This window comes from Solanum tuberosum, unplaced genomic scaffold, assembly GCF_000226075.1.
Source record: "Solanum tuberosum cultivar DM 1-3 516 R44 unplaced genomic scaffold, SolTub_3.0 scf00034, whole genome shotgun sequence".
In the NCBI taxonomy this organism is placed as follows: Eukaryota; Viridiplantae; Streptophyta; class Magnoliopsida; order Solanales; family Solanaceae; genus Solanum; species Solanum tuberosum.
Genome location: NW_006238962.1, coordinates 2,393,205 through 2,419,543, shown reverse-complemented (window position 1 = coordinate 2,419,543; position 26,339 = coordinate 2,393,205). Strand labels below are relative to the sequence as shown.

At 32.0% G+C, this 26,339-nt stretch overlaps 7 protein-coding genes across 7 annotated transcripts; 5 read left to right on the top strand and 2 right to left on the bottom strand.

Moving 5' to 3' along the window:
* Positions 1-1,566: 1,566 nt before the first annotated feature.
* Positions 1,567-3,095, top strand: LOC102584478 (transcription factor bHLH85-like). The gene is made up of 5 exons (XM_006342663.2): positions 1,567-1,770; positions 2,088-2,294; positions 2,496-2,561; positions 2,792-2,857; positions 2,946-3,095. Exons 1-5 carry the CDS (start codon positions 1,567-1,569, stop codon positions 3,012-3,014), a joined length of 612 nt encoding a protein of 203 aa, XP_006342725.1. The 3' UTR covers positions 3,015-3,095.
* Positions 3,096-5,193: 2,098 nt separating this feature from the next.
* Positions 5,194-5,967, top strand: LOC102589957 (zinc finger protein ZAT10-like). The gene has a single exon (XM_006342601.2). The coding sequence runs from the start codon at positions 5,283-5,285 to the stop codon at positions 5,853-5,855; it is 573 nt and encodes a 190-aa protein (XP_006342663.1). The 5' UTR covers positions 5,194-5,282; the 3' UTR covers positions 5,856-5,967.
* A 1,336-nt stretch (positions 5,968-7,303) lies between these two features.
* Positions 7,304-8,230, top strand: LOC102589620 (zinc finger protein ZAT10-like). Its single transcript, XM_006342600.2, has one exon. It carries the CDS (start codon positions 7,433-7,435, stop codon positions 8,060-8,062), a length of 630 nt encoding a protein of 209 aa, XP_006342662.1. The 5' UTR covers positions 7,304-7,432; the 3' UTR covers positions 8,063-8,230.
* Positions 8,231-8,890: 660 nt separating this feature from the next.
* LOC102589291 (uncharacterized) lies at positions 8,891-11,221 on the bottom strand. The gene is made up of 3 exons (XM_006342599.2): positions 11,012-11,221; positions 9,430-9,491; positions 8,891-9,316 (listed from the first exon to the last, which is right to left on the bottom strand). The coding sequence occupies exons 1-3, from the start codon at positions 11,091-11,093 to the stop codon at positions 9,122-9,124; spliced, it is 339 nt and encodes a 112-aa protein (XP_006342661.2). The 5' UTR covers positions 11,094-11,221; the 3' UTR covers positions 8,891-9,121.
* Positions 11,222-12,320: 1,099 nt separating this feature from the next.
* On the bottom strand, positions 12,321-16,081 carry LOC102588974 (protein SYM1-like). Its single transcript, XM_006342598.1, has 4 exons — positions 15,670-16,081; positions 14,709-14,937; positions 13,107-13,231; positions 12,321-12,748 (listed from the first exon to the last, which is right to left on the bottom strand). Exons 1-4 carry the CDS (start codon positions 15,994-15,996, stop codon positions 12,665-12,667), a joined length of 765 nt encoding a protein of 254 aa, XP_006342660.1. The 5' UTR covers positions 15,997-16,081; the 3' UTR covers positions 12,321-12,664.
* A 1,757-nt stretch (positions 16,082-17,838) lies between these two features.
* Positions 17,839-18,507, top strand: LOC102588647 (uncharacterized). Its single transcript, XM_006342597.2, has one exon. It carries the CDS (start codon positions 17,984-17,986, stop codon positions 18,338-18,340), a length of 357 nt encoding a protein of 118 aa, XP_006342659.1. The 5' UTR covers positions 17,839-17,983; the 3' UTR covers positions 18,341-18,507.
* Positions 18,508-21,670: 3,163 nt separating this feature from the next.
* LOC102588316 (uncharacterized) lies at positions 21,671-25,215 on the top strand. Its single transcript, XM_006342596.2, has 5 exons — positions 21,671-21,960; positions 22,468-22,582; positions 22,741-23,370; positions 23,730-23,910; positions 24,652-25,215. Exons 1-5 carry the CDS (start codon positions 21,884-21,886, stop codon positions 24,672-24,674), a joined length of 1,026 nt encoding a protein of 341 aa, XP_006342658.1. The 5' UTR covers positions 21,671-21,883; the 3' UTR covers positions 24,675-25,215.
* Positions 25,216-26,339: the final 1,124 nt, after the last annotated feature.

The following is a 26,339-nucleotide window of genomic DNA, read 5'->3' as shown; positions in this document are numbered from 1 at the left end:
AAATAAAATAAAATAAAACAAGACAACTATAAGATTAATAAAGTAAGCATAAGTGTTAAAATTTAAATGGTTTTAAAAAAATCACTTTAATTGATTGTATCGGAAAATATTAGGTTTCTTTTATTATATCATAGATTTTAATAAATATTTATCATCGTACCAAATAATTAAGTAGGTTTATGAAAATAAATCGAAGAAACATCAAATGTATTTATAAATCGAAGAAATACCCTGCTCATTTCAAGCATAGCCCCCTAATACAATAGTCATGTTCCCCTCTTCAATTAAAGAGATTGTAGAAGTATGTCCGTCTTTTACGTCTAATAAGTTTCTCCAATAATACATTATTTTCATTATCCTTGATACACTTCACTTAGTCCAGATTACAAACTTTTCCCTCTCACTTTAACTAGCCTGTACAATTTCATGATGTCCCCTCATTTTATAATAACGAAATATTAAAGTTTTCACTTTAAATCTAGGGCGATGAAAATGAGTACAAGCCAACAAGAAATATATAATTTGTAGAGAAATGTTTCTCTTTATTTTCTTAACTTAGTTTACTTCTTCTTGTTCTCTCTTTCTGCGAAACTCATAAATTATCATTAATAATATTTAGCAACACAATTTAATTCATTAATCAGTGGATTAAAACTTAAATATTAGAAGTCATACTGTCCCAATGATTAGATTAAGACAGTTATCTTTCTAATTAGTCCAAGATTTCATTAATGATTAATCTCTCTAATTAAAAGAATGACACAATTTTTATTTTATTAGTTGCATGAACTTGGTCCCACTTCTTAGTTGTACATTGCCTGGTGATAAAGATTCCTTATGGAATTATAGATTTTAATATACAAATAATATTTCCTCCGTTTCAATTTATTTGTCCTATTTTCCTCTTTAATCTATTTAATAAAGAACGTATTTTTTTATTTTCAACTCTTTACATGATACATTTCAGATCACAAGGTTAAATAACATTTCAGTATATTTGACATATTACGAGATTCAATTTTTTTTATTTTCTTATAAAATTAAAACAGAACAAACAAATTGAACGGAAAGAGGAGTATCAATTATTTATTTAATAAACATTCTTCTATTTCCTTAACTTATAACCCTTTCTAGTACTAGTATAAATAAGTTCCTATCTTTTGTCTCATATTCCAAGTAAGATACATCCTCAAAAACCTTATTTTGTCCTATCACTTTTTGAGAATAATATTTAGTAAAAAAATCACTCAATATATAATGGAGCAAATGGGAGCATTTTTTGATGAAGAATATTGTCAATCTTTGAGCAAAATGTTCTTTAATGAAAATTCATCAGATTTCATGTTTCAATTACATGGTGAGGATAATATTATTGAAGGGAGTTTTTTTTCTTCTTCTTCTAATTCTCATACTTTAAATAGTACTAGTAACATAGATTATTTTTCTCAAGAAAATAGTATTGATAGTAGAGGAAGTGGTGATATATTTTTTCTCAACAACAACAACAACACAAGTCATGAATATTTACAACATAATTATGATGTTGAGTCCACTAATTTTTACATGATGGGCAACAAGAATGTTGAAAATTCATTGTCTAATGATGATTATGTTATGAAAGAAAATATTGGCAATAATTATAGCCAATTGGATAATGAAATGTTGCTCAAGAGGAAGTTTGATAAAGTTGAAGTTCAATCAATAACAGAGGAGGAAAAAATCAAGGAATCTGAAAATCCTAACAAGAAATCAAAGGTGTCAAGAGATCATGTGAGTAACATAAATTCGAGTTTGATAGTCACTCAATTAATATTTATTATTTCATAAAGTCGCTTTCTTTGTTGAAAAAGGTGACTTTCTGAAATAATAAGTGACCATCTGAGAAATCAACCTCAGACATTCATTATCTTTCTATTAGAATCTTGAACTCAATGATTGTTGTTCAAACTTTTCAAAAATATCGTCCATGTCAAATTCTTAGGTTATATTCGAAGAATCTGATAAATGTGGCAATATTTTAGGAAAATCCGAACAATATAGCTCGAGATGATAATTTGTAATAGGGGTTAATTATTTACTCAATGCAGGGACCAAAAAATAAGAAGAATAGCCAACCAAAAGCCAAAAAGAACCAAAAGAACATTCAAATGAACACTGAAGAAGTTGGAGACAAAGAGACTAATAATAATGGACAAAGCACAAGCTGTTGCAGTTCTGAGGATGATTCAAATTTAAAAACCAAAACAAGGGCCAGTAGAGGAGCTGCAACAGATCCACAAAGCCTTTATGCAAGGGTAAGAACATAACATTTTATTCAATTACGCGTAACCTGAAAGATAACTACATGTAACTGTTCATAAAAAGTGAAATATGTAAAATAAGACAAGTTATCTGCTACACCATGTTAAATTACGCTGATAGTGAAAATTTCTTTATATTATTCGTGTATATAAGTCAAATCCTGAAATTAATAGTTTCATTTACCAAAAATGCAGAAAAGAAGAGAAAGAATCAATGAAAGATTGAGAATCTTGCAAGGTCTTGTCCCTAATGGCACAAAGGTAAACAATGTTTATTTCATTAATCAGTAAAATCTATGCTTGCTCAGACTCTTCAAAAATATTGATAAGTGCATGTCAGATCCTTTTAAATAATTTTTTTAAAAAAGATTTGACACGGGTGCTATGACAATTTTGGAGAGTCTGAGCAGTATGGCTTGAAATGATGTACATAACATTTGTTTATGTAATCAAGAATTCTCTAATTGAGTTTTTTAATTGATATAATTCAGGTTGACTTAAGCACAATGCTTGAAGAAGCAGTCCATTATGTGAAGTTTTTGCAGACACAAATTAAGGTAATAAAAATAAAAATATCCCTTTTTTCACTTTCTTTACTTTATTATTTTATTGAATGAATAATTAAATATTTTTATTTTACTGCAGTTACTGAGCTCAGATGATATGTGGATGTATGCACCAATTGCTTATAATGGAATGGGACTTGACCTCTAATTAATTTATGAATTTGGAAGCAATAAACAAATGTCATTTTGTTTTTAATTATTGTGATATAAGACATTAATGTCCCCATATGCTAACTATGTAAAAACACATTTTTTTAATCTTGATCATGAGTAGTTCTCATGTTTCATATAGTAGACATATATAAAGCATATCAATTACCAGCCCTTTATATAAATGATTCTGAATGTAATACATTAACTCAATTGCCGTTAAATATTTTTGCGGCGATCTTAAAAGAGAAATCTATTATCACTAAATATTTTTTATATGTATAAAAGAGATCATCGATCACTATATGTACTTTTAAAATCAAAGTTGATATTGAAATTGTGAAGGGTTGATTTGCTATCAAAAATATCCCCAAAAAAGACAAGGAACACCCTAAATTAAAATACAACACTTCACGTTTACACACACTTATTTAAACTTTTAAAATCTATAAAAAAGAGTTCTTACTCTTTTATTCTACTCTCTCTGGAAATTCGAAGCTATGTGGTTGAACCACTCACTTGGTTCCATTCGTTCTTAGAAGAAGGCCCGTTTTACCTATGTTACCATATGAAATAGAGTATAGTCAAACCCTACTGGTTAAAATTAGAGTGGTCAAATAGATAGATCACACTGAATTTGAGCAGGTTGACTCCTACATGTTAAAATTAAAGTGATCAAATGAGAATATCGCGCTGAATATAACAATATTTCTCATGAATCAATTAGGTTACATACTTTATTATTTTGGCATCCTTGTTTGTAAAAATTAGGCAAATGACATAGTATAAGAAAGAAATTACTTCCTTTCCCTACTCTTTCATTAATTACCAAAATTCCCTTTTTTAGTGTTTTTCGGATACATAATATAGCAGTGTGGATACTTAATATAGCAGCGCGGATACTTTAATTAATAACGGGCGGATACTTAAAGTATTAAGTTGTTAGCAGCATGGATACTTAATTAACGGGCGGATGCATAATATATCAGCGCGGATACTTAAACTAATAAAGTATCCGGTTAAGTTGAATTGGGGGAAAATAAGGGATTTTTGTATTTTAATGAAAGAGTAGGGAAATATTGAGAATAGGTAAAGAAGTGTTGTGTATTTAAGTAATTTTTCCTTGTTTTTTCAATGAGGCTAAAATTTAAATGGTGGCACTCAAAGATCCTATTTGTGCAAATTTTCCATCTAGACTTGTATTATCATAAGGCCTTTCGGCGCATATATATTAGCCCACTTTGTCAGGCCCATTTACGCAACACGATTCATTACCTCATTAGTTTTTAGATTTTTTAAAGAAAAAACCCCGTATAAAACTGAATTTTGAAAATATTAAAAAAGAATAAATAGTATCCACTCTGTATCAAATTATATGACTCACAAAAAATGACACATTTCTATATTTAGTAACAATTTAACTTTAAAATGCTCATTTTATCTTTAAATGAAATGATTTATAGTCACACAAATATCTATCACTTATTTTAGGCCACAAGTTTCATATATATGTTAATAAAATCTAGTTTTTCGGTGCATTGAAGTATCGAGATCCTAAAACTGAGAACTAAACCGAAGCTTAAGAAAATTACAACCAAAATTGAAGAATCGAATTAGTTCGATTCTGTTCAATTCAAATTTTCGATTTTATATCCATCCCTAGCCCCAGGAAATCGGATAGTTGTGGAGGGTAGACATTCCCCAGTCCATGAATGTGTACGCACCAGATCAAACAGTGAAACACCAAATAAAAAATATTTGAGTCTGAGCTTAAGAGGTAATGAATGAAATGTCTCTTGTCGCTGAATGTATCAAATATTGAACTCTTTATAAGTTTTTGATAATCTTCCTTTCTTTAAGTTAGCTTTTGAGACGGGATTTAACCACAAATTCTAATTTAACATTTCATACCCTTTTGACAAGTTGACAAGTTGTTAAGCAAGCGGCTGCTGGCGGCTGAAAAAGTCACACAAAATATAAGTCAATATACATTTTGTTTAGCTTTCCATAGTCTAATATATACTATAGTCTATACCACTTGCATTTAATAAAATATTCACTACTTCAACTTGCTCATTTTTCAATTTCATTCAATTCTACTTATTAATCAACTACCTAATAATTATAATTACTACCTTCCTACTACTTGTCTAGCAACTTCCTTCTATATATCCCACTCACCAACTATATATTCACTTATAAATATCCCTTCTTCTATTCACTCACAACAAATTCTTCATTCTCTAAGAAAAATACAACTATAGTAATGGCACTTGAAGCTTTGAATTCATGGACTAAAGGCAAGATCAGATCGAAACGATCGCGTAGCATCGTCATGGAGGAACAACAATCAATTATTACCGAAGATGAATACTTAGCTTTGTGTCTACTCATGCTCGCACGCAGCAATAACAATAACAATGTTACTAGTAAGAATTTGTACAAGTGTTCAGTTTGTGGTAAGTGTTTTGGATCTTATCAAGCTTTAGGAGGACACAAAGCTAGCCATCGTAGTAATAGAGATAAAGTCTACGAACAATCTGTAATCATCACGTCAGGTAATGTGGTTAGTGGAAGGACTCATGAATGTACCATTTGCCACAAGACTTTTCCAACTGGACAAGCTTTGGGTGGTCACAAAAGGCGGCACTATGAAGGGAAGGTGACGTCATCATCATCGTCGAACGGTGTGGGGTCGGTCAACAACTTTGACTTGAATATTCCGGTGTTACCAGATAATTGGCCGGGTTTTGCCTCGGGCGAAGATGAGGTGGAAAGTCCTCATCCAACTAAGAAATTAAGACAATTTCCTTCACTTGAATTATTCCAACAACAATAGGACTTGAAGACTTAAACAAAGCTATATATACTCTTGGTGAAAGTGATTATTTGATTGTTTCATTCATTTGATTTATTCTTTTAAAGAAATTATTATTATTATTTTGCCTTGATTTTGTGCCTTTTTCATATACCAAAACTCAAATATATTTCGCCTTGATTGTATTTATTGCACGAACAAATATTGTTGACACACAAACTATATTTGTTGCGCGAACAAATATACTAAATAAAGTAAAGTCCTTTAGCAACCAAAGTTTGCTGTAAAGTGTAAACAGTAAAAGTGTAGCTACAACTCGTAATATAAAAACCAAACTATAGTCATTTAATCATTAATTACATACATCAACAATAGTGGGAATTAATAATTACAGTCAAAGTTGGAAGTTGTTAAGGCTGCTGGTGGCTCATAAAGTCACACAAGATTTAGGTCAATATTGTGAAATATGCCCAACCTCTAATTAGGAATGGGCATAGTTTGGGCAAACTTGTACTTCCTCTTTTCCTTCTCTTCTTCCTCTGCCGGCCGTAGAGGTTTGAAAATAAGACAGTCTGGAAAAAAAATCTTCTATCTACACGTTTTTGAGAATAGAATGACAAAGTAAGCTGTAGAAGCTTGAAAATAAGACAGACTGAATAAAGGATCTTCTGTATAGACGCTTTTGAGAATAGATTGATAGAGTTTGTTGGAGTCAAAATTTGAATACTTTAGATATTTGATTTGGACTTTGATATAAAAAAAAATTATACATTGGTTATTGGAGATGTATACATCTTCCAAATGTATTAATCTTAAACCTCCACCAATCATTTTATATCTTGAGGAAAGAGATGTGTTTTGACTTTTGATAGAGTCCATAGTCTACATGCAGCTTAGGCAACTGTCTCAATTAATATATATTCTCTCCATTCACTTTACTATTTTAAAAATAAATTTTCGATTTTAACTTTATTATTTAAAATACAACTATATTTGAGTGACTGACTAATACATCACTCCACTCTCTTTTAAAATTAAAATGTTTGAATCCGCCCTACATCTGCACCGCCCCACCTCGCTCTATTGTCATCCCTATCTAAAGTGGAAGAATAAAACCAAATAGGAGTGAAATACCTTGCATCCTTTTTAGCCGTCTTTGTTGGTGGCCATATTACAGAGGCAAAGCCAGGATTAAGAGTTTGGGGGTTCTAAATTTCGTTAATAACCGTCAATCAATGTTGTTAAGGGTTCACAAATTAATATACATATATATTTAATTAATTTTCTAGTACAAATATAAAGTCTATAGAAAAGCTACTGGGTTCGTCCGAACCCATGATCCCCCACCTAGCTCCGCCGCCTCAGTACTAAACAAAGTTCCACTTGGCCCTCAAGTAATTAATATCTTTGTCAAATGTGCTCCACTCTCTCCTTCCTACTTCTTCACTTGCAACTTCCTTCTCTAAATTCCTCCCCTTTATATATTACAAATCTCCCTCACCACTTCACTCACTCAAAATCAACAAACATAATTCCAACTCTTTCTCTTCTTTTCACTCACAAATTTCTTCATTCACTAAGAAAAAAACCAACTAGTAATGGCACTTGAAGCTTTGAACTCTCCAACCACCACAACTCCACCATCACTATTTCAATTCCAAATTAATACTACTACTCAAAATTACCTTGAATCATGGACAAAAAGCAAGATCAGATCGAAACGACCTCGTAGCATCGTCATGGAGGAACAACAACCAATTATTTCCGAAGATGAATACTTAGCTTTGTGTCTACTCATGCTCGCACACAGCAATAACAATAACAATAACAATATTACTAGTAAGAATTCTTACAAGTGTTCAGTTTGCGGTAAGTGTTTTGGATCTTATCAAGCTTTAGGAGGACACAAAGCTAGTCATCGTAGTAACAGAGATAAAGTCTACGAACAATCTGTAGTCATCACGTCAGGTAATGCGGTTAGTGGATGGACTCATGAGTGTTCCATTTGTCACAAGACTTTTCCAACTGGACAAGCTTTGGGTGGCCATAAGAGGCGTCACTATGAGGGGAAAGTGACGTCATCGTCATCGTCGTTGAACGGTGTGGGGTCGGTCAACAACTTTGACTTGAACCTTCCGGCATTGCCGGAATATTGGTCGGGTTTTCGCTCCGGTGAAGATGAGGTGGAAAGTCCTCATCCAGCTAAGAAATTAAGACAATTATTTTGAGAAGTTCAATTATAGTTGTTACATGTCTATTTGAGTGGGAGGACAAAATATTAGCACAATTAATTTTTTTTGGTAAATATAGAATACAATTTGGAGAAAGTGACTATTTGAATATTTAATTGATTCATTTTATTACACTAAATTATAAATCAATCATTGAGTTACAAATTAATTTTGCAATTCATACTCTCTATTTTATTTTATTTTCATTTTTCCTCTCTTCTGAACTAGATTGACGAGTCCAATGTACTAAGCTTTTGTCATGTGTAGCGTCTATATTGAAAGGTTGAACCATATTGAGTCTACTATACATAACCTTACCTTAGATTATTTATGCAAGAGGGATTATTTTCATGGCTTAAACCTGTGACCCTCTGATCACACGACAACAAATCTTACCGTTGTCAAGGCTAACAATTATTGATCAAGAAAATCTAACAAGGAGACTCTTATCTTCAAACACTTCTAGACATGATTAGTTGCCTAACAAGACTACTACTATCATCATAATTACAACCACAACATACCCAATGTAATCTCATAAGTGGGGTCTGAGGACGGTAGTGTGTACATAAATCTTACCCCTATCTTGGGAGGTAGAGAGGTTGTTTCTGATAAGACCCTCGGTTCAATTATCACTACAATTTCTGGTCCAAGTCTGAAACTATAGTGTATGCAGTCTATAACTAGTGATAATTATAAAGTAAGTTAGAAGAACTACCTAGTGCCAAAAACTCATGGATGGTGCAGCTCATTCGATTACATATAACTACGCGATTAAATAGGGCCAACGAGTGGCTTAACAATTACTCCTACCCTTGCAACACCTAGCAAAGAATCATCAGTTATGTACGAAATTCAACTACATAAATAACTGATAACTTGTGCAAGTATCGCCTAGCTAGTGGCGTACTATAAGTTACATGCCATGGTAATACAGAAAGTTTCAACGAAAAAATTTACAGGAACAACACAAAATTAGCAAAGACAGCTTTTCTGAAGGAAAAAACAACATTTGCCCAACTTTAGCACAGCGGTGGAAGTGGACTAACGATGAGCTTATGGGAGCCCATCGATGGTGCTAATAGGAGGAGGTGAAGGCTTAGGAATATAAGGCATAAGAGGAGTACCATGCTCAACAGGTCCTGGTTTTACGGAAGCTTTTGAGCTAGGAACTGGATCGATGGGACGATAATCTTCCAGGCCTAACTTGCTTGAATCGTCCTCATTGATGCTTGGACCATAGCCATTGTCCTGAGGATGGGAAATAGGGGAGAAAAAAAGAGGCTTTTTAGTAATCCATACACAACGTATAATTTCTACACCATCAAACCACATAACTATAAGTTATAACTGTCACAAAGTACCTGCAGCTTTCTGTTCTTTATGGTCATCGTTGTATCGGTGTTCTGCCATTTGAAGGACATTCCTGTGTTTCATTTACGAGAAAGCTACGTCAATACCATACCCTTGCGTGAAACTGTGAATACGACTATCTGCTGATCAATTCTGTAGCTTTAACCTCAGTATCTGGCAAACAGAGATTGGTATATATCTCATACGATTCTTCTAACGGTAGCACCGTGTATATTAACAAACCGAAATGAATTTATCAAAAAATGTACTGAGATTTTGTGAATGATCCTCGGGCAGACATTTGAGAACCATCGAGAAACAAATACGATCAATAACATAAGTAGTTCAATAAAAGTAAGATGAATTGGTGTATACAAGAAGTGAAGCAAGACAATTTATGTTATATCAAATACACAACAACCTAGTATAATCCCAAAAGGTGGGATCTGAGGAGGGAAGAGTGTACGCAAACCTTACCCTACCTTGTGAGGATAGGGAGGCTGATTCCGATAGGTGATAGACCCTATAAATGCCCTTCTCTACCTACATTGACAACTATAAAGGCCCTTCTATGATAGGAGATATACTAAACAAATTTGGACCAACTAAAAAAAAAAATGATGACGCGTACTCAATCTGTTAACTCTGCTTCCCATCCACGGATGTGAATTAAATTGTTTGGTTTGGTGTAAAACACATGATAATCATTTTCTCGTTATGCTCACTTGATTACCTATATAATTGAAAACGACTAGGAGGGATATCGGTCAATCGTTCAACTAGGATTCCCTGCTTAAATATGTTCATTTTAATGTGTATCATATATATGTATCACAAGATTTGTGATGAGAGAAAGCTATTTACACTCAGATCCATTTACGCTAAGGAAAACGAGGTAAACAAATAGTTAGGAGTGAAATAGCCTTTTTCAGAGAGCAACCATGAAATATAGTTTGCACGGACACGACAACATACTCAATGTAATCCCACAAGTGGGGTCTTAGGAGGTAAGAGTGTACTGCAAACCTTACTCCTACCAAATAGAGATAGAGAGGTTATTTCCGATAGACCTTCAGCTTAAACAAAGCCTCTCAAACAGTTTGTAAAAGTGGGATACAGATATGGGAGCAACAACAAAATAATGCGAAATGGAGAGTATTACACAACAAACACGAGGGAGAGCAGTAACAACAACGAAATAATGCAATAATCGGATATAAACAACAAATATAAGATGGTACAAACTACAAAACAGAAACTGATCCTTACTCCTTTAGGTAAATAACTCAACATTCAACCAAGTACACCATTCTTGCCAACAAATAATATTATACCAATTTTAGAAAATATATACATAAAATACTTAGTATTACGAAAAAAACCACAATTCACATGCCCCATTTTTAGGCTATAAATTCACAACAACAACAAAACTTGAACAAACTTAATACAGAAAAAAAATTAATAGCTAGTAAGTCCAAAAATGAAATTCTGAAATCTCTTCAATAATAAGAACTTTGAGTTCAAATTTGAAAAAAAATAAAATTACTAGTAATATCACAGAACAATAGCAAGGGTTCTCAAGACTTTTACCTCCAGTGCTGAAGCAAAAAAAGGATAAAAAAGCTGTAATTCCCATCATCAAGAACAGAACAGAAAACCCAAAAGTCTTCATACTGTAAAAAAGAAAAAAAAGATTTGATTTTTGGAAAATTTTCTTGACACCCTTTTCAAGAAAAGAGAAGTTCTTGAATAAAATTCAATTCATTTGAAATGTTTCCTCAAAGAGCCCACTATTTTGATGGATGTGTAGAATAAAAAGAAGAAATACTTTTCCATTTGTTTCTCCTACTTTTTTTTGAAAAAAATAATTGTTTAAAAAAGATTTTTTTGTTTCCTATTTTTTAAACGATTCTTTAATTTTAACTTTTGACGTATTTAAATTCATAAAATAAAAAGAGATTTTTGGTGTTTCTTTTAATTAAAATTTTCTTAAGAGTGTGTCATCTCACTAGAGGTCAAGTAATATGAAAAATAGATAAAGGAATTTTTACATAAATAGCTAGACAAATTTGCTATTTACTTTTTCTAGCAGTTGTAATTCGGTATATATAGACTATACATTAATTATACACGATCATTCACATATTATACATGAATTATACATATATTATATATTTGCCCACTTTTCGTTTAATCAGTGAGTGAAATGTTATTTCGGTTAATTCTTCTTAATTTATTTGACACAACAAGATTCAAAAGTCATAGTTACTTTGTTACATTTTGTATGAACTTAAAATTAGACAAGTAGATTAAAACAGAGAAGTACGATTAGAATAAAGAAATGATTTTTATGAGGATGAGTCATGAAGAAGATTAAGTAGAAAAGTGCAATGTGTATAAGGGAGAGTAAATGAGAGAGTTATTGCACCTTTGTTGTTGTAAGTACTTTTGTTTTTTTTAAGTTGCAGAAACAGTGGGGAATGAAGCCAATTGAATGCTTAACATGAGGGGAAATGAGCCTTTGCAGTCTTGAACATAGGTCTTTTTTCAAATCACCATAAAAGAGACCTTTTCTTTTGGCTTCTTGTATCATTTGGATATTAAAGAGAAGAAAACAAAATTTAATATTTCTTGACTCTTTAGTTATCCTTCACATATATTCATGATTGAAATTTATTGTTAGTTATGTTAATTGCTCATTAAGAGTCTTTTAATATCATCAAATGTGTCCCACATCAAGTAATGTATCCAAAATGGAGACATGATATTTCAAAGAGTTGAACGGTGTATACAAAATTGAGACACGATGTATCTGATCGTTTTGAAAAGTATTCAGATTCCACCAAATTTAAGGGATTTTTGTAATTTGAAAAAGAGTAGGAATAGAATGCAATTTGTGTAAAATTCCCAAAACAAATCTATTGTTATACTCCTTTCCTTTTGTCTCAGAAAGACTTTTGAAATTTATGATCTAAATTATAATGTATCTCTACGAAAAGTACGACATTTTAATGATGTAGACGAGGTGTATACTCAATGACTCGTCTTCATCAATACACTGGAAACTGAAAATAAGGAAAATAAATGGAAGAATGAATCAAATTGTGGCTCTTGAATCAAGGGCCTTGACCTATTCTACACCATCCTGTGAATAATGTTGAGTAACTCAATATGCAGGACTGATCAGCAATAGTTTTATCTCAATTTGCGCGGTTTTGAGACTTCCAGAGCAGGGGTTGCATACTAAGCAGCAATGGCTTTCTTGGAACTGGCCATATACGTCAAATATATCGTCCACGCATATGCGAATGCACTGTTGGCTAATGGCTGTTAAAGAGCATTACCAAAAATGTCAACCTCGTGAGTGTTTAAAAGAGTTCAGAATAATTGAAGGAGATGAATTGAGCAAGTTAAACAAATTTGAGATTGATGAAACTAGAACAATAGATGCTTCCAATAAGGGATCGTAGTCAGACCAGAGAAGTTGTGGATCATCTCATAATTCTATGTTGCTCGAACTCTTCAAAAATGTCAGGTAGTGCATGTTGGATCCTCCAAAAGTAGTGCATTTTTGGAGGATCTGACAGGGGTGCGGCTACAACTTTGGAGAGCTCGAGCAACATAAATCTCATGAAACATAAATGCACTAGCTGTCCTTACAAAAAAGATAAGTGTAACATAGTACCTGCAAATGGACAGGGATTACTTTATATGTCAAGAAATCACACAACGGCCAGTACATTAGGCCGTTCATCATTGTTGGGAGCAGGTCACGCTTCAACCTAGCAACGATTTCCCCCCCATTCTCACCTGAATGTGACAATAAGAAAGAGTCGAAGGATTAAATCATGTTGCACCAATGAGACAAGTAAATCAAAAGGCAAAGGTAATCATCAGACCTAGCATAAGCGACAAATAATCCTAGATCAAACAAGCAGATTTCTTAAACAGAACTTTAACTCTACGAGATTTCTAAAAAAAAAAAAACCCTTGGCAATGGTTGCGTAGTCATGAAACTCTTCAAATATGTTGACATTCAATACTGGCAATTATAGTGGCAATACTAGCAGAGATTCACAGGAGGAAAAAGCTAAGAAGAAACAGATCCCTTAATGTAATATTCAGAACCTCAGCCACTGGACGTGGTAAAGTTTCACCTATATCATTCGACCAGCCCCACCAACTTAAACATCTTACGTACCCACCAACTGGATGTGGTAAAGTTTCACCAATTGATTATGTACTCACCTACATTTAACTCCTCTCACTGTGTATGCATGTATATAGCAAGGTAGATGATAAAATTAGAGTCCTTCAAATTGTTGTAAACATCAACATCAGATATCAACTGGGCCTACATTTTCTGTCACAAGAGCTACCATATATACCATAGTGCATGGAGAGGAGTTAAATGTCATATGTGATTGCTTGAACCAAAGACCGGGATTAACAACCAAATTAAATAAAAGAGTAAAAAAGGCTTATGTCTTGCACGAAGTGCTGCCCGGCGAAATTGAGGAAGTAGGGGAGGCATCTATGAAAGACAAGGATGAGGCATTTTTGCACACAAGAACCCTGATGTTGTGTATATGGTTGACTAAGATTAAACAATACAAAACACTAGTTTGCCGATCAAAAAAAAAATATGAAGCATTTCTTTCTTTTTATGAGTCTTCCATATATCAAATAGTCTTATTTCCACTTCCACAACTATTCATTTTATTGTTAGGTTTTTCCAAAGCTTCTAAAATTCTTGTCAAAGAAAAACTGAAGCTCTCAGCATTCAATAAATTTTATAGTTTGATTTATGGTTGAATAATATTACCAAATGACTAATGTGCAATCATTCGGCAGGAAAAAAGAAGCTATCATTTTACTACTAACGATGCATTTTACACATTGGACCACCTTATTCTGCCTCTATGATTTTCCCTTATGTTGTTTGTATTTTTCTATAATTTGTCATGTTCTTTTAACCTTCAGAATATACAGAACAAACAATTGCTTTACACTATAATGCAGGAAAGAAGCAAGGTTAAATCCCCCACATAGTGGTGAAGTGTGTATCACTCGACTCTGATGTCCCAATGGTGCTTTCTGGACTCTGAACTGTTCTTTTGGGATACATGGTCATACTCAGGAAGTCAGGAAGTAAAGTTATGTACCTTTTAGTATCATTTGTGAGTTGTGACAAATAGCATAATTAAGAAACGAATTAGCAACTTCAGTACTAGAAAGCAAGAACTACGCAGAAAGCGAATGAAAGAGAGAAGAACCTAATGTGTACCTTGTAGAGCAGCATTGAAAGAGAAGAAAATAGAATTAATTACAGGCCCAAAACCAAGCTGTCCCATCGACAGCTTCTTCAATGTACTAATGGTATCCCGCTTCGGCAATACCCTTGCCACAAAGTTAAACCAATGATGCTGTGCTGTTCCTAAAATTAATAGTCCAAAGCTAGCCATTCGTAGAGTCCTAATTATATCTAAAGAATCTGAAGGTGACATCATAATCATCTGGAAAATGCAAACCACATAGCCCACAAGTCACAACTCATGTTTAATAAATTTTTATCGCATCAAAAAATTCAAACTTTCCAGTTCGTTTGTCTAATCAAAGCAAAAATCACCAGTATATGTTGTGTTTCGGTATGGTGGAAACTGGAAACTGTTTTCCTTGACTGAAATCATTTTCCAATTTGGTTTTTTTGAATTGTTGAAAATATTTTCACCCAAACAAAGGAAAATGGAAGTCATTCTTTAAGAACATAATTATTTCTTAATATATCACACTTGCTTCAATCAACATTTAGCTAGCAATGGCCATGAAATTCAATCATCTTCAAATATTTTCAAATTCCCAAAACTGGTCTGGTTTTGGGACTTCTGCATATAAAACTTCAAACTTTTTTCAAGTAAAGTGCATGTTCAAACACAACGTCAAATTCCAAAGTATCACAACTTTAAAAGCTCAAATTTTCAAGTTTCAACCTCAAAATTTATGGCCAAACTAGAGCTTAACATTTACTTCAACTAACAACAACAACAAAAAAAACTATCTTGATTCTTGATCATAACCTCCACTTAATACCATTATCATTTATTACCTTCTATACTTAGAAGTTAGATAATCCAATCAAACAAAAATTCTCCAGAAAATTACAATTACATCATAATGTAAACCATTTTCCACTGAAATTAGCAAATTAAATTAAATTACAAAAATTAGCAAACAAAATGGGAAATTACCTGTGAAGTAACATCAGAAGCAGCATAAATAACAGCAGAAGAAATACTTTTCGTGATAATTGGACGAGCTTCTAGAGCTCCTAAATACCATGCCAAAAACCCCATTTGGGTTTTCGCAGTCGAAGATGAAGCTGATGAATACGATTTTCGAAAAAGTAACAAAAATGAAAAAGAAGGGGTTTTCGTAACTGTATTTGTATTGAAATTTTTGGTGTAAGATTTAGATTCAGTCCATATTCTGGAAATTGAATTCTTGGAAGTGAAACAACGCTTTGAATGTTGAATTGTTGTGCGTTTAGCTAAGCTTGTTAGAAAATTTAGTCCCATTTTTGAATGAATTTGAGATTTTTTTTCTTCTCTGTTTTTCCAGTTTGATGAATTTGGGGGTTTTGAAGATCAAAGAACACTGAGGTTTTGCTTATGTTTTTAGGGCTTTTGTTTTGATAATGCGATTTGCCCCCAAAAGATTAGGGAAATTATACATAGGTCACTAATTTTTGTATATTACTTTTAGTGTGCACAAATATAATGCCAAAATACATATAGGATATAAATTAGAGTAAATTTTAGGTTTAACAAACATAAAATTCATATTTGTATACTATAATCATAGTTTGTATAATTGCGCTTCATAATAAATTTTATGTTTGCTATGGAGCATTAGGTTTATATAAATAGCTGGCAGGCCTCTCGTTTGTATAAAAGCGCAACGATTGTATATGTATATCGGTTAGATAATTGTATATATGTAACTACTATGTAGATGTATCAATGATTGTGTTTGTATATCTGCATAAAATTTGAATTTGTATACAATTGAATCGAAATAAAACATTTGTATATCAAATCTTTCTCTTTCTCGCTTTGTACAACACAAATTATACATGGTAATTTGTATAATTTGTGTTTGTATAAAGCGAGAAAGGCAAAAGAGAACTGGTAGGGAAAAATCTGTATTTGTATAATTATAAGTGTATATGACGAAGATATATATATTTGTATTTGTATATATACAATTTTCTCTCGCTTTATACAAACACAAACACAATTTATACATTTGTGCTTGTATAAAGTGAGAGAGGCGAGGGAGAGTGACGAGCGAGATTCTCTGGGGAGAGAGGCGAAGAGCAAGTGTTTACTACAAATTACAATTAAATGAAACTGTGGTTATACTATTTAATTTGAATTAATAGTTTGTTATTTTATACAATTTTTCCTATAAATTATCATGTCGAATGCATTTATATATTTGTTCAATTTTATACAAATTTAATTGTCTAACTATTTGTACACATTCAAAACTAAAGAACATAAATTAAAAGGTTAAATTAAAAGACATATTTATGTATTACGTCTTAGTTAAATATTAGTCCAAAAATGAATATGAGTATGAGTTCACTTCACCTCATCAAAATTGTGAAGTTGACGTATGATTCAATTTGGAGCTAATGTAACGTGACATAAATCATAATCACCAACCATTTTTGTATAAATTCTCGTGAAATTTCCAGAAACGCACCATTAATAATTGCATTTTCTTTTTGTGATTTACATAGAGAGATAAAAATTACAGAAGAATTAAGCAACCACTCCAATTATTTAAATACTTATAATAACATCTAATGTTTATATTTTATTCGAATTACAAAAAAAAAAAAATACTCGAAAAGTTATTTTTAAGAATAATTTGAAATGTTATAAAATTTTCTCATATATTTTTAAAATTTTGTGTCCAGCCTATATCAAGCAAAAAAAAAAAGTTGTTTGATAGCTGATTAAGATAAATATTGAATGTGTACTTAAATTCTACATAAATAATATCATGGTTAGTAATTTTATTAAAACTATACATTATCTAATTTGAAATTTAGAAACATATATAATTAATACTCCTTTTAATCCATATTGTTGAACTCAATATGGTCTAGAGGAAGAAAATGTACAAATTATAAAAAAAAAACTATGTATAATTTTAAATAAGATATAAAATAGAATAACTATTTTCTATGTATATAATACATAAATTTTCACACAATTAAATAGTACTAATAAGTATTCTTTCATTATTAATCACATATATCTTAGGTTTAAGTCAATATCTTTGTTAGGTCCAATTTCGACTTTCTTAATTCAAATTTAGTCGGATCTAAAGTGAATACCGAATTTCGAAAAAAGGTAAAGCTAAAAGCTAGAATATTCACATGTCACACGCTACTTCACACCGACACCTCCTCACCTTCATTTCCCCTAAATTCACACTCTCCACACCCACACACAAACTAAAACCCCCAAAACTCCTTTCGCACCAACAAAAATGGCGATTTCAGATAAAGTAACAGCGAATTTGACAACTTTGTATCTAGCAATTATAGGTGCAATGAAAGCTTACGGCTTAATTACCGGTCGAAATTTCACCGGTTGTTTCGTTCTCATTCTTTCGACGGCTGCCGTTGCTCTAGTGTTGATTTTGACTTTAACCTGGGATATTTACATCAAGGCGAGAAATGTTAGGGTTCGTCATAATCGGCCTGATCGGATTAATTATCAAAATCAGCAGCAGCAGCAGCATATTAGTCATGAATTTTGTCGAGGTGGCATATGCTGGCACGGCGTCGCTGTTAGTTCTCCGGCGTCTCATTTCCGGTTCCGGCTTCCTCAAAATCGTATTTAATTTGATTCAGAATTTAGACGAAGTAAGTTAATTGGATCGAAAATATATATTAATTTTCATATTTTGGTCGGTAATTTGTGTAGTTATTTGCTTTACATATTTGGAATTGAGTAATTATTTTGGGATACTTTATTTTGAGATAAAGTTTAAGTTAATTTTAATGATGAGATAAATAATTTCAGTATTAATTATTTTGGGATACTTGATACTTTATTTTGAGATAAAGTTAAGTTATCATGTATATGAGATAATTTTAATGGTGAGATAAATAATTTTAGGACTATGTGTTATCATAATTTTGAGATTATTATACGTTATACCTCATATTAAATGACTCTTTAGGATATTTGGTAAGATAACAAGTTATTTCGAGATTAATTAGTTTAGTACTTAGTTTAGTACTGTTATTTCATTTTGTTTTAATTAAATATGAGATAAACTCATTCTAAAATTAATTGCGAATTATTATTTTATGCCAATTCATTAATAGTAGGGATCCATATATAGGGAGTGGTAGGGGTGAGCATATGAAAATGGAATTATCGAACTAAATGGGAATTTAACGGTATTGAAGTTTGATTACAGAAAAAATTAAGTTTGATATAGAAAATCAAACTTTGAAAGTTTGATATTTTGATATAATATTTTTAATTTTGAGTTATTGAAAGTCAATGTTAGCTCCTAATAAATTTACTATATATATATATATGAGCGATTTGGATGTCTTGATTGATTTATGAAGTTAAATTCATAATAGTAGCATTTGAGAATGAAGATCTAATTTTTATACGTGAATTATCCATAAAAACTAACATATCAAATGTCAAAAAATATTTTCCTTCAATAATCAATACGTATCATATTAAAATTTGATTTATCCGATATTAAAAAATAACTTATCAAAAGTATTTATAAATTTATGGTCAAACACTAGTTAACGTGGGAGTAATGGAGTATGAATTTGGTAGGGGTCAAGTTTGATGTTCAATCTATTTTGGTGGGGTCAAGACTGATGTTCAATTGGCTATACTGCACTATCTAGGATTTGGAAAAGGAGAATTACCTCTCGGATATTTTCTCGTCTCATATTAGTTAATCATTTTTCTTTTTACACGTATATTAAGAAATTATAAATAAAATTATAAGAGAATAGTTTTATCAATTCGCTCCTTGAGAACTTTTTTGAAACTTTACAAACAAGTGTAGACACTTTGAAAATGAATTAATTGCAAAGGTAATATGAGAAAAAATCAATTAATGTTTTTTAAATTTAGTAAGGTGATCAACTAATACGGAATAATTATTTTTAGTATAATGACCAACTAATATGGACAGAAGGAGTATTTAGAGGTTCCTTTGAGCTTTAAAAGAACACTGTCTATTACTCCCTCTGTTCCTAATTACTTGTCCACTTTTTTTTTATAGTTGTCCCTAATTATTTGTCCATTTTGACAAATCAAGAAAGGACAAATTCTTTTTACCTATTATACACTCAATTAAATGACTAATTATTTTGAAAAATGTAGAACTTTTCATCCACTTCATAATTAATAGGGGTAAAATGGTAAACTCACTATGTCATTAATTATTTTCTTAATATGTATGTCAATTCAAAAGTGGACAAGTAATTAGAAACAGAGAGAATATTTAATTAATGCCAACCTTTAATTGATAAGATGATTGGAAGGGTTACTAGCTGGACATCAAAGTTATTATCTTATGTAGGGGGGACTCCAACTCATAAAACTATTGTCCAATTCAAACATTTTGGTCCCAAATTCAGAAGAAGTTAACTTAAAACTCGATTAACTTATTAAAAATTTACTATAGATATACGAAATTTATGATTAACGATAAAAAAATATTTATCACTCTATCATAAACGTTATCCATAAAAACACATAATCTACTATGTCTACAAGCTAGAGCACAAGACATCTTATGAAGGGCTAACTTTAAAAGACATTATCATGTTATGAAGTGAAATAATCAACAAAAAGACAAAGCACCTAACAGTCAATTTTAGAGAAGAAAGAAAAAAATGATTAATTCATTATCAATTGATTTTCACTATAGGTAACAACTATGAAGTGCCAAAAAAAATGTCAGCATCAACTTGTTTAATGCTTATGTTACTCCAAACATCAAACACCTTTCACAGCTAACAAACATAGAATGGTGATGGAATATATAATCGAGATTTCTCCACCTTTAATCAGAAGATCTCAAATTTAAATCTCTAAAAAAAAATCATGTTAAAAAGATGGTCTTTAGAAATAGATCTTACAATACACAAATTCAAATTTAGTCACCTTTTAATATTGATATCAGAGCGAGCTATTGCATAGGAGCGGGGGTTTTACCCTGTGCGCACCCAAAAGGTAGCGGCTGCGGGTTTCCCTTGTCATAAAAAAATAATATTGATATCAGACACCAAATGAAACACTATTCACAAATTCTTGCAACAGTAATTAGAAATCTTGAGTTTGAGGAGAAAACATTACGATATTGAAAGCGTTGACCCTCACGATAAATAAATCCTACAATATACAAATTCAGATTTAATCGAACCTGATGTAAAGAAACAAGTCAACTTTACTCGGACTCACACCTTTTTTTTTTAGGCACACTTGTTTTGACCGCACGCGTAACTCCCTACGGAGAGGTCGTTCAAACCATTTGACATTTGTCCTTTTTAGCTAAAATCCATTGAAAACGTGTAAATTTTCTTCACAAATTAAATTATTAAGAAATAAATTTTATTTATTTATCTAAGATTTACAATTCATATTTATGAAACTATAAAAAAAAAAGCACGTGAAAATATTCATTAGAGGAGAAAAAGTTAACTTAATTTATAATCCTTATCTACTCCAATATTATTTATATTGAAAAACTTATCTATGTATTCAAATATTTACGAAACAATACTTTAATTTTTGTTCCTTTCACATATTTCGTGTTATATTATGATGTTTGATTAGATATAAATTTAAATATTTATTTAATTATAATAATACAAAATATTTGGAAAGTCTTCGTCTAAAAGACAAGAATAACTATTCCCACTCCTCAATAATTTGGAATAAATTAAAATATTATTATGATTTCAAATTTCAGATGAAATAAAAAAAATATTGAGTAATTTTTTATATATCTAAATTTTGTTTGACGAATACAATTATTCTTTACTTGTGTGTATATATAAAATAATATAAAGTTAATAAAATAATCTAATATGCTCTATTAGTCAGAACACCACCTTATTATTTTTTTATAAAAACTTTATAATAAACTATTTATTTATGTCCTATTTAAATACATCATGCGTTTGACGCAAACCGCTAACCATACCCACCTTACCAAATTTGATAAAAAAAAAAAAAAAAAGATTCTTCTACTTTAAATTTGATCCAAGCAAATCCAAATTGGTTCATTATTTTTGTTGATAAAATTATAAATTGTTGATTGAATCAATTTTGGGTTTTCCCAATTTGTTTGGGATTTTTTTTTTTGTAAAATTCGATTTGGTGGTTGAAGGGTATGGGTTCATATTTTGATCGATGGGAGAAAGATCCGTTCTTCTCTGCTGCAGAAGAGGTTCAGGAATCTGCCGACAGGTAATTTTACATTTTTTTGGTATTTTTTGTAAATTTTTTTTAATTTTTTTGCTAATTTGTGTTGTTAGGGTTTTAAAATCAATAGTTTGTTTTGAAAGCTCAAATTATTTACTGGTATTGGGATGAAATGAGCTGTAGTAGAGTGGAATGGATATAGATGATGGGTAATTGGTTGATTTTAAAAAAAAAAAATTTGGGAGGTTTTGGATTAGTTTTGTTGTGAGTTAAATATTTTTTTTTGTTGATGATGGTGGTGGTGTTCGGGAGGGATTTGGTGCGCCTCGACTTATTCCACGTGATAATATGTAATTGTGTCAATCAAGGCTAGGACAGATGACAAGAATTAACTAGTGTTTTTGTTTGGGGGATCGAACCTGAGACCTCGTGGATAAGGATTTTGTGTGAATTTCTTTATGATAGTGGTGCAAAGTTTGAAGCTTTTGTTGGTTTTAGTTTGTGGGGTTTTGCTCTTTTTGTTGAAATGTTTGTTTAATTTGATTTTTCAAGGATGGAATCGACTTATAGAACATGGATTCATGCGTTGAAGGATACTTCTGGACGTTGGAATTCCGACGAGCTATGCAGAGACCTAAGGACTACCCTTGGCACTGCTAAATGGCAGGTACAACTCCCTCCCGAATACAACTCCCCCTGCCCCATAGAAGGAAAATAACAGATAAAGAGAAAGGACAGAAAAAAATGATTAATGGACAGGTGTACTCGCATATAGGGTGTTATTGTTGGATGTAATAAAAGTTGAATTTCTTAATGTTAATGCAGTTGGAGGAATTTGATCGGGCAGTTAGTTCGAGCTACAATAATACTTCAACTGATGATGCTAAAGAAAGGCATGGTGAATTTGTTATTGCCATGGATAATCAGGTTAAGAAAGTAGAGAAGAGTCTAAATGAATCAGCTTTTTCACAAGGTAATCAATGGGTGCGCTTGGACGAGAGGGAACTCGATGAACTAGCCGTGTTTCTCTCAGGACCGTCGACCTCTTCTTCATTTTCGGACAAATCCTCTGTAAAAGTTGACGAAGTTGAGCAGAAACCAGCTTTGTGGGAAGAGGACTGTAAGCAACGAATGCCAGAGTATTCAAAGAGTTCGTCTAACTTAGTGGATGGGAGTCAAGTTGACACCAAGGATGAGATGTATTCAGGGCACCGAAAGACAGCAAGTGCTTGTGGTGATATTGGTGCTTGGAAGATTGCAGTTGCTGATGACATTTGCGGCAAACAACCTGTACCACCCCCCCGCAAGATACCCAGTATTCAAGGCCTGTTGAATTGCGTGGAATCTGCCACTAAGTTGAAGTGGTCAAAGAATGGTTACAGGAAGCTGAGGTTCAATTCTGATGATCATCAAGAAGCTGATTGTACATTGCCACAGTCTCTGCCATTGACTAGGGTGTGTATTTGTTCTGAAGTTTCTGACATTGATAACTCCTCATTCCAATTTTATGCGACACACTTAAGACTCTTTTTTCAAGGTTTTTCAATTTTGTTGATATTACATTAATTAAGTCAAGTTTGGAAACAAAACTTGAACAATTAAAAACTAGATATGACACCATAATGAATATAGTCAAGCTATATAATATAACATTTCTAAAGAATCATGATCAAAATCATATAGTTTTACCTTTTGAGGTTGAATAAATTGGAAGAAAGGGATTTGATTATCAATTGTCCAAAAAATACTTGTATATTTTCTTTATCAATTTATAGATGTCCTTAATTCTTGTTGAATTTGATTTTATGATGTAGGGCATTAACACATGTTGCGAGAGGAGTAAAAGTTGCCTGGATTGTTGTGATGAAAGTTATCAGAAGCAACTCAATGGTTGGTATGGAGCAGTACAACGACAGCTGCAAAGGTCTCAGTATTATGTGAAATACAATCGACCTGTTCAAATGGTTTCTTCTGTGGTTCTAATTTTCTTTATTGGTGAGTGCTAACTCAAACTTGTTTATCCATAATAACCTTCGTTTGTCTTTCATTTGTAAAAAAATCTTATTTTTTCCTTGACCTTTCATAATTTTGAAAGAAAATTATAAAAGCTTATACCTTACTAAAGTAAGCAATAATAGCTTGGCAGAGTTCATTCTGTTGATTCTATATATAGTTTCACCGCTGTTGAGGTTTTCTCTTCCGTGAGACATATAATACAGTTGGTCGGCCACAGAAAAGTGTCATTCGCTTCAAATAACATATTGAAATGGATAACTGTTTGCAACAAAATTCTGGGCAGGTGATAACATAAGCTCGCTTGTGTTCTCTGATTGTTTCTTTATCTTTTTCTTGTTGACATAGAAGCTTGAGTGAAACCTTCCAGTAGATTTGATGTTTCCGTTCATTTCTTATGCTGTTGAAATGGACCAGATGTGTTTCTGCCCTTCCCTGAGCCAGCGCATAACCGGAGCTTAGTGCACTGGGCTACCCTTTTTAGTGACCATGTTCGTGATCTATGTTAAAGATTAACAATTAGCTAGTTGTTCATCCTCTATTTCCAATACTACTTGTCTATATAGGATTCTGATTTCTGACCGAAGATTGTATTTCATCTTGCCTTTCACTACAAATGGGATTTTTTTTGCAAGAGATAAAACATTTCATTGTAGCATCAAGAATTTTACTTTGTTTAATTGGAACCGACAAATTGATTTGTTTTTCCTTCTTGCTCTGCAGTTTTATTGGGGTTCCATATTTGAGTGACGAGCCTATATTCCTGCAAACGAAGAAAGCTTGCAGGGTTCGAAAGATCAACAAACAACTGCCTATCAATTGTACCGTATACAGGCAGGTGATTTTGTTGGAGTTATATGAAGTGAAATCTGGAACTGATTGCAGTTGCAGTAATACCTTAACCTCTATCATGCCAATTTAAGTGCCACTATTACTGTTGTATTATAAGATGAATCTTAAGGATTGCAGGTAAAATGTTGTTCAAAACCTGCATCCACAGAAATGAACCATTTCAGGTCTATTTGACCCGCGACATCATGTATAGTGTGCTATTATTCATTATCTGGATATCAGTCTAAGCTCCCGCGTCTTCTTCCATGTTTAGGCTTCTCTCCCCCATTCTACTGTCAATTGCAGTAACGGTTATGTATAACACGATTAGGTACACCAGTCGGTCTTATTTCTGTGTCCCTGGAATTCGATCCATTTAACGTTGGTGCAAGGCGAAATTCTAGGCCTTCTGGTCCTGTCTTTATACTTATACAAGCAGGGAAATGTTCATTTTTTTATGTTCTTGCAATTACCATTACAAAATCTTCTCCATTTGGTGTTTTTTTTTCACTTTTCTATAGTTTAAGACTTTATTACACCCAAAAATGCTTCAAGCAATTCTAATCAACTTACTCAAATTTCATCAGTTGTGACTAACAACATTGAAAGACAGCAAGATTGCAATATTTGAATTAAAAGTCGTGTTTATTTTACTACTTCAACGGCAAATTAAGACTAATGAAGCACAATTAAATCTTAAATTTTTAAAAATAATGATTGTTATGAGTATTTAGTATAATACCTATACTAATTGATATTTAGCATAAAGTCTCGGAAATTTTTTGGGGGTGTAAGCAAACAATGCTAAGAAGATTATTATTTTTTTGATACGTTAAAAGTGACAAGTAAAAATAAAAATATATTTTTGAAATAGTGGACAAATAAAAGTGAATGGAGGGATTATATGATTTCAACAATTTTAGCATTTAAATAAAATTGTCTGAAAAAACTAAAAACAAATTTAGCATTTACAAATTCTCTTTTCTTAAAAAGGTGTTCTTATGGTTAACGGAAAAGGGTCAAAAATACCCTTAAACTATTTGAAATAGCTCATATTTATCCTTAAACTATATTTCGGCTCAAAACTATCCTTTCCGTTAAACTATTGGATCAAAAGTACCCTTCTTATTAACGGGAGTTGTTAAATGCCATGTGGATGTCACATTGCATGCCAATACTAATTACTCTTTTTTCCACTGCCACATAGACTAAATCCCTATATCCTAATTACCAGAAAGATTATCAAATAAACAAATAATTTTTCCCTAAATTTAACATACCAGAATATTATAAACAAATCGCAAACCCTAACTAACATGCTTTGAAATCATAAGCATAATCAAATAAGTAAAAAGATTTACTAACCTACAACCACGAATATCCACTTCTTTCCGTTAAACTATTGGATCAAAAGTACCCTTCTTATTAACGGGAGTTGTTAAATGCCATGTGGATGTCACATTGCATGCCAATACTAATTACTCTTTTTTCCACTGCCACATAGACTAAATCCCTATATCCTAATTACCAGAAAGATTATCAAATAAACAAATAATTTTTCCCTAAATTTAACATACCAG

Bases quoted from the DNA above. Each gene is read 5' to 3' on its own strand.
- LOC102584478 (XM_006342663.2), top strand. From the start codon at position 1,567: ATGGGCAACAAGAATGTTGAAAATTCATTGTCTAATGATGATTATGTT. The intron at 2,295-2,495 runs GTAAGAACATAA...CCAAAAATGCAG, and splicing joins CACAAAGCCTTTATGCAAGG to AAAAGAAGAGAAAGAATCAA. The intron at 2,858-2,945 runs GTAATAAAAATA...ATTTTACTGCAG, and splicing joins TTTTGCAGACACAAATTAAG to TTACTGAGCTCAGATGATAT.
- LOC102588316 (XM_006342596.2), top strand. From the start codon at position 21,884: ATGGGTTCATATTTTGATCGATGGGAGAAAGATCCGTTCTTCTCTGCT. The intron at 21,961-22,467 runs GTAATTTTACAT...TGATTTTTCAAG, and splicing joins GTTCAGGAATCTGCCGACAG to GATGGAATCGACTTATAGAA. The intron at 22,583-22,740 runs GTACAACTCCCT...ATGTTAATGCAG, and splicing joins TTGGCACTGCTAAATGGCAG to TTGGAGGAATTTGATCGGGC.
- LOC102588974 (XM_006342598.1), bottom strand. From the start codon at position 15,996: ATGGGACTAAATTTTCTAACAAGCTTAGCTAAACGCACAACAATTCAA. The intron at 14,938-15,669 runs GTAATTTCCCAT...TGCATTTTCCAG, and splicing joins CTTCTGATGTTACTTCACAG to ATGATTATGATGTCACCTTC. The intron at 13,232-14,708 runs GTACACATTAGG...TGTCACATTCAG, and splicing joins TTTCAATGCTGCTCTACAAG to GTGAGAATGGGGGGGAAATC.
- LOC102589620 (XM_006342600.2), top strand. From the start codon at position 7,433: ATGGCACTTGAAGCTTTGAACTCTCCAACCACCACAACTCCACCATCA.
- LOC102588647 (XM_006342597.2), top strand. From the start codon at position 17,984: ATGGCGATTTCAGATAAAGTAACAGCGAATTTGACAACTTTGTATCTA.
- LOC102589957 (XM_006342601.2), top strand. From the start codon at position 5,283: ATGGCACTTGAAGCTTTGAATTCATGGACTAAAGGCAAGATCAGATCG.
- LOC102589291 (XM_006342599.2), bottom strand. From the start codon at position 11,093: ATGAAGACTTTTGGGTTTTCTGTTCTGTTCTTGATGATGGGAATTACA. The intron at 9,492-11,011 runs GTAAAAGTCTTG...AATGAAACACAG, and splicing joins TTTTTGCTTCAGCACTGGAG to GAATGTCCTTCAAATGGCAG. The intron at 9,317-9,429 runs GTACTTTGTGAC...TCCCATCCTCAG, and splicing joins TAAAGAACAGAAAGCTGCAG to GACAATGGCTATGGTCCAAG.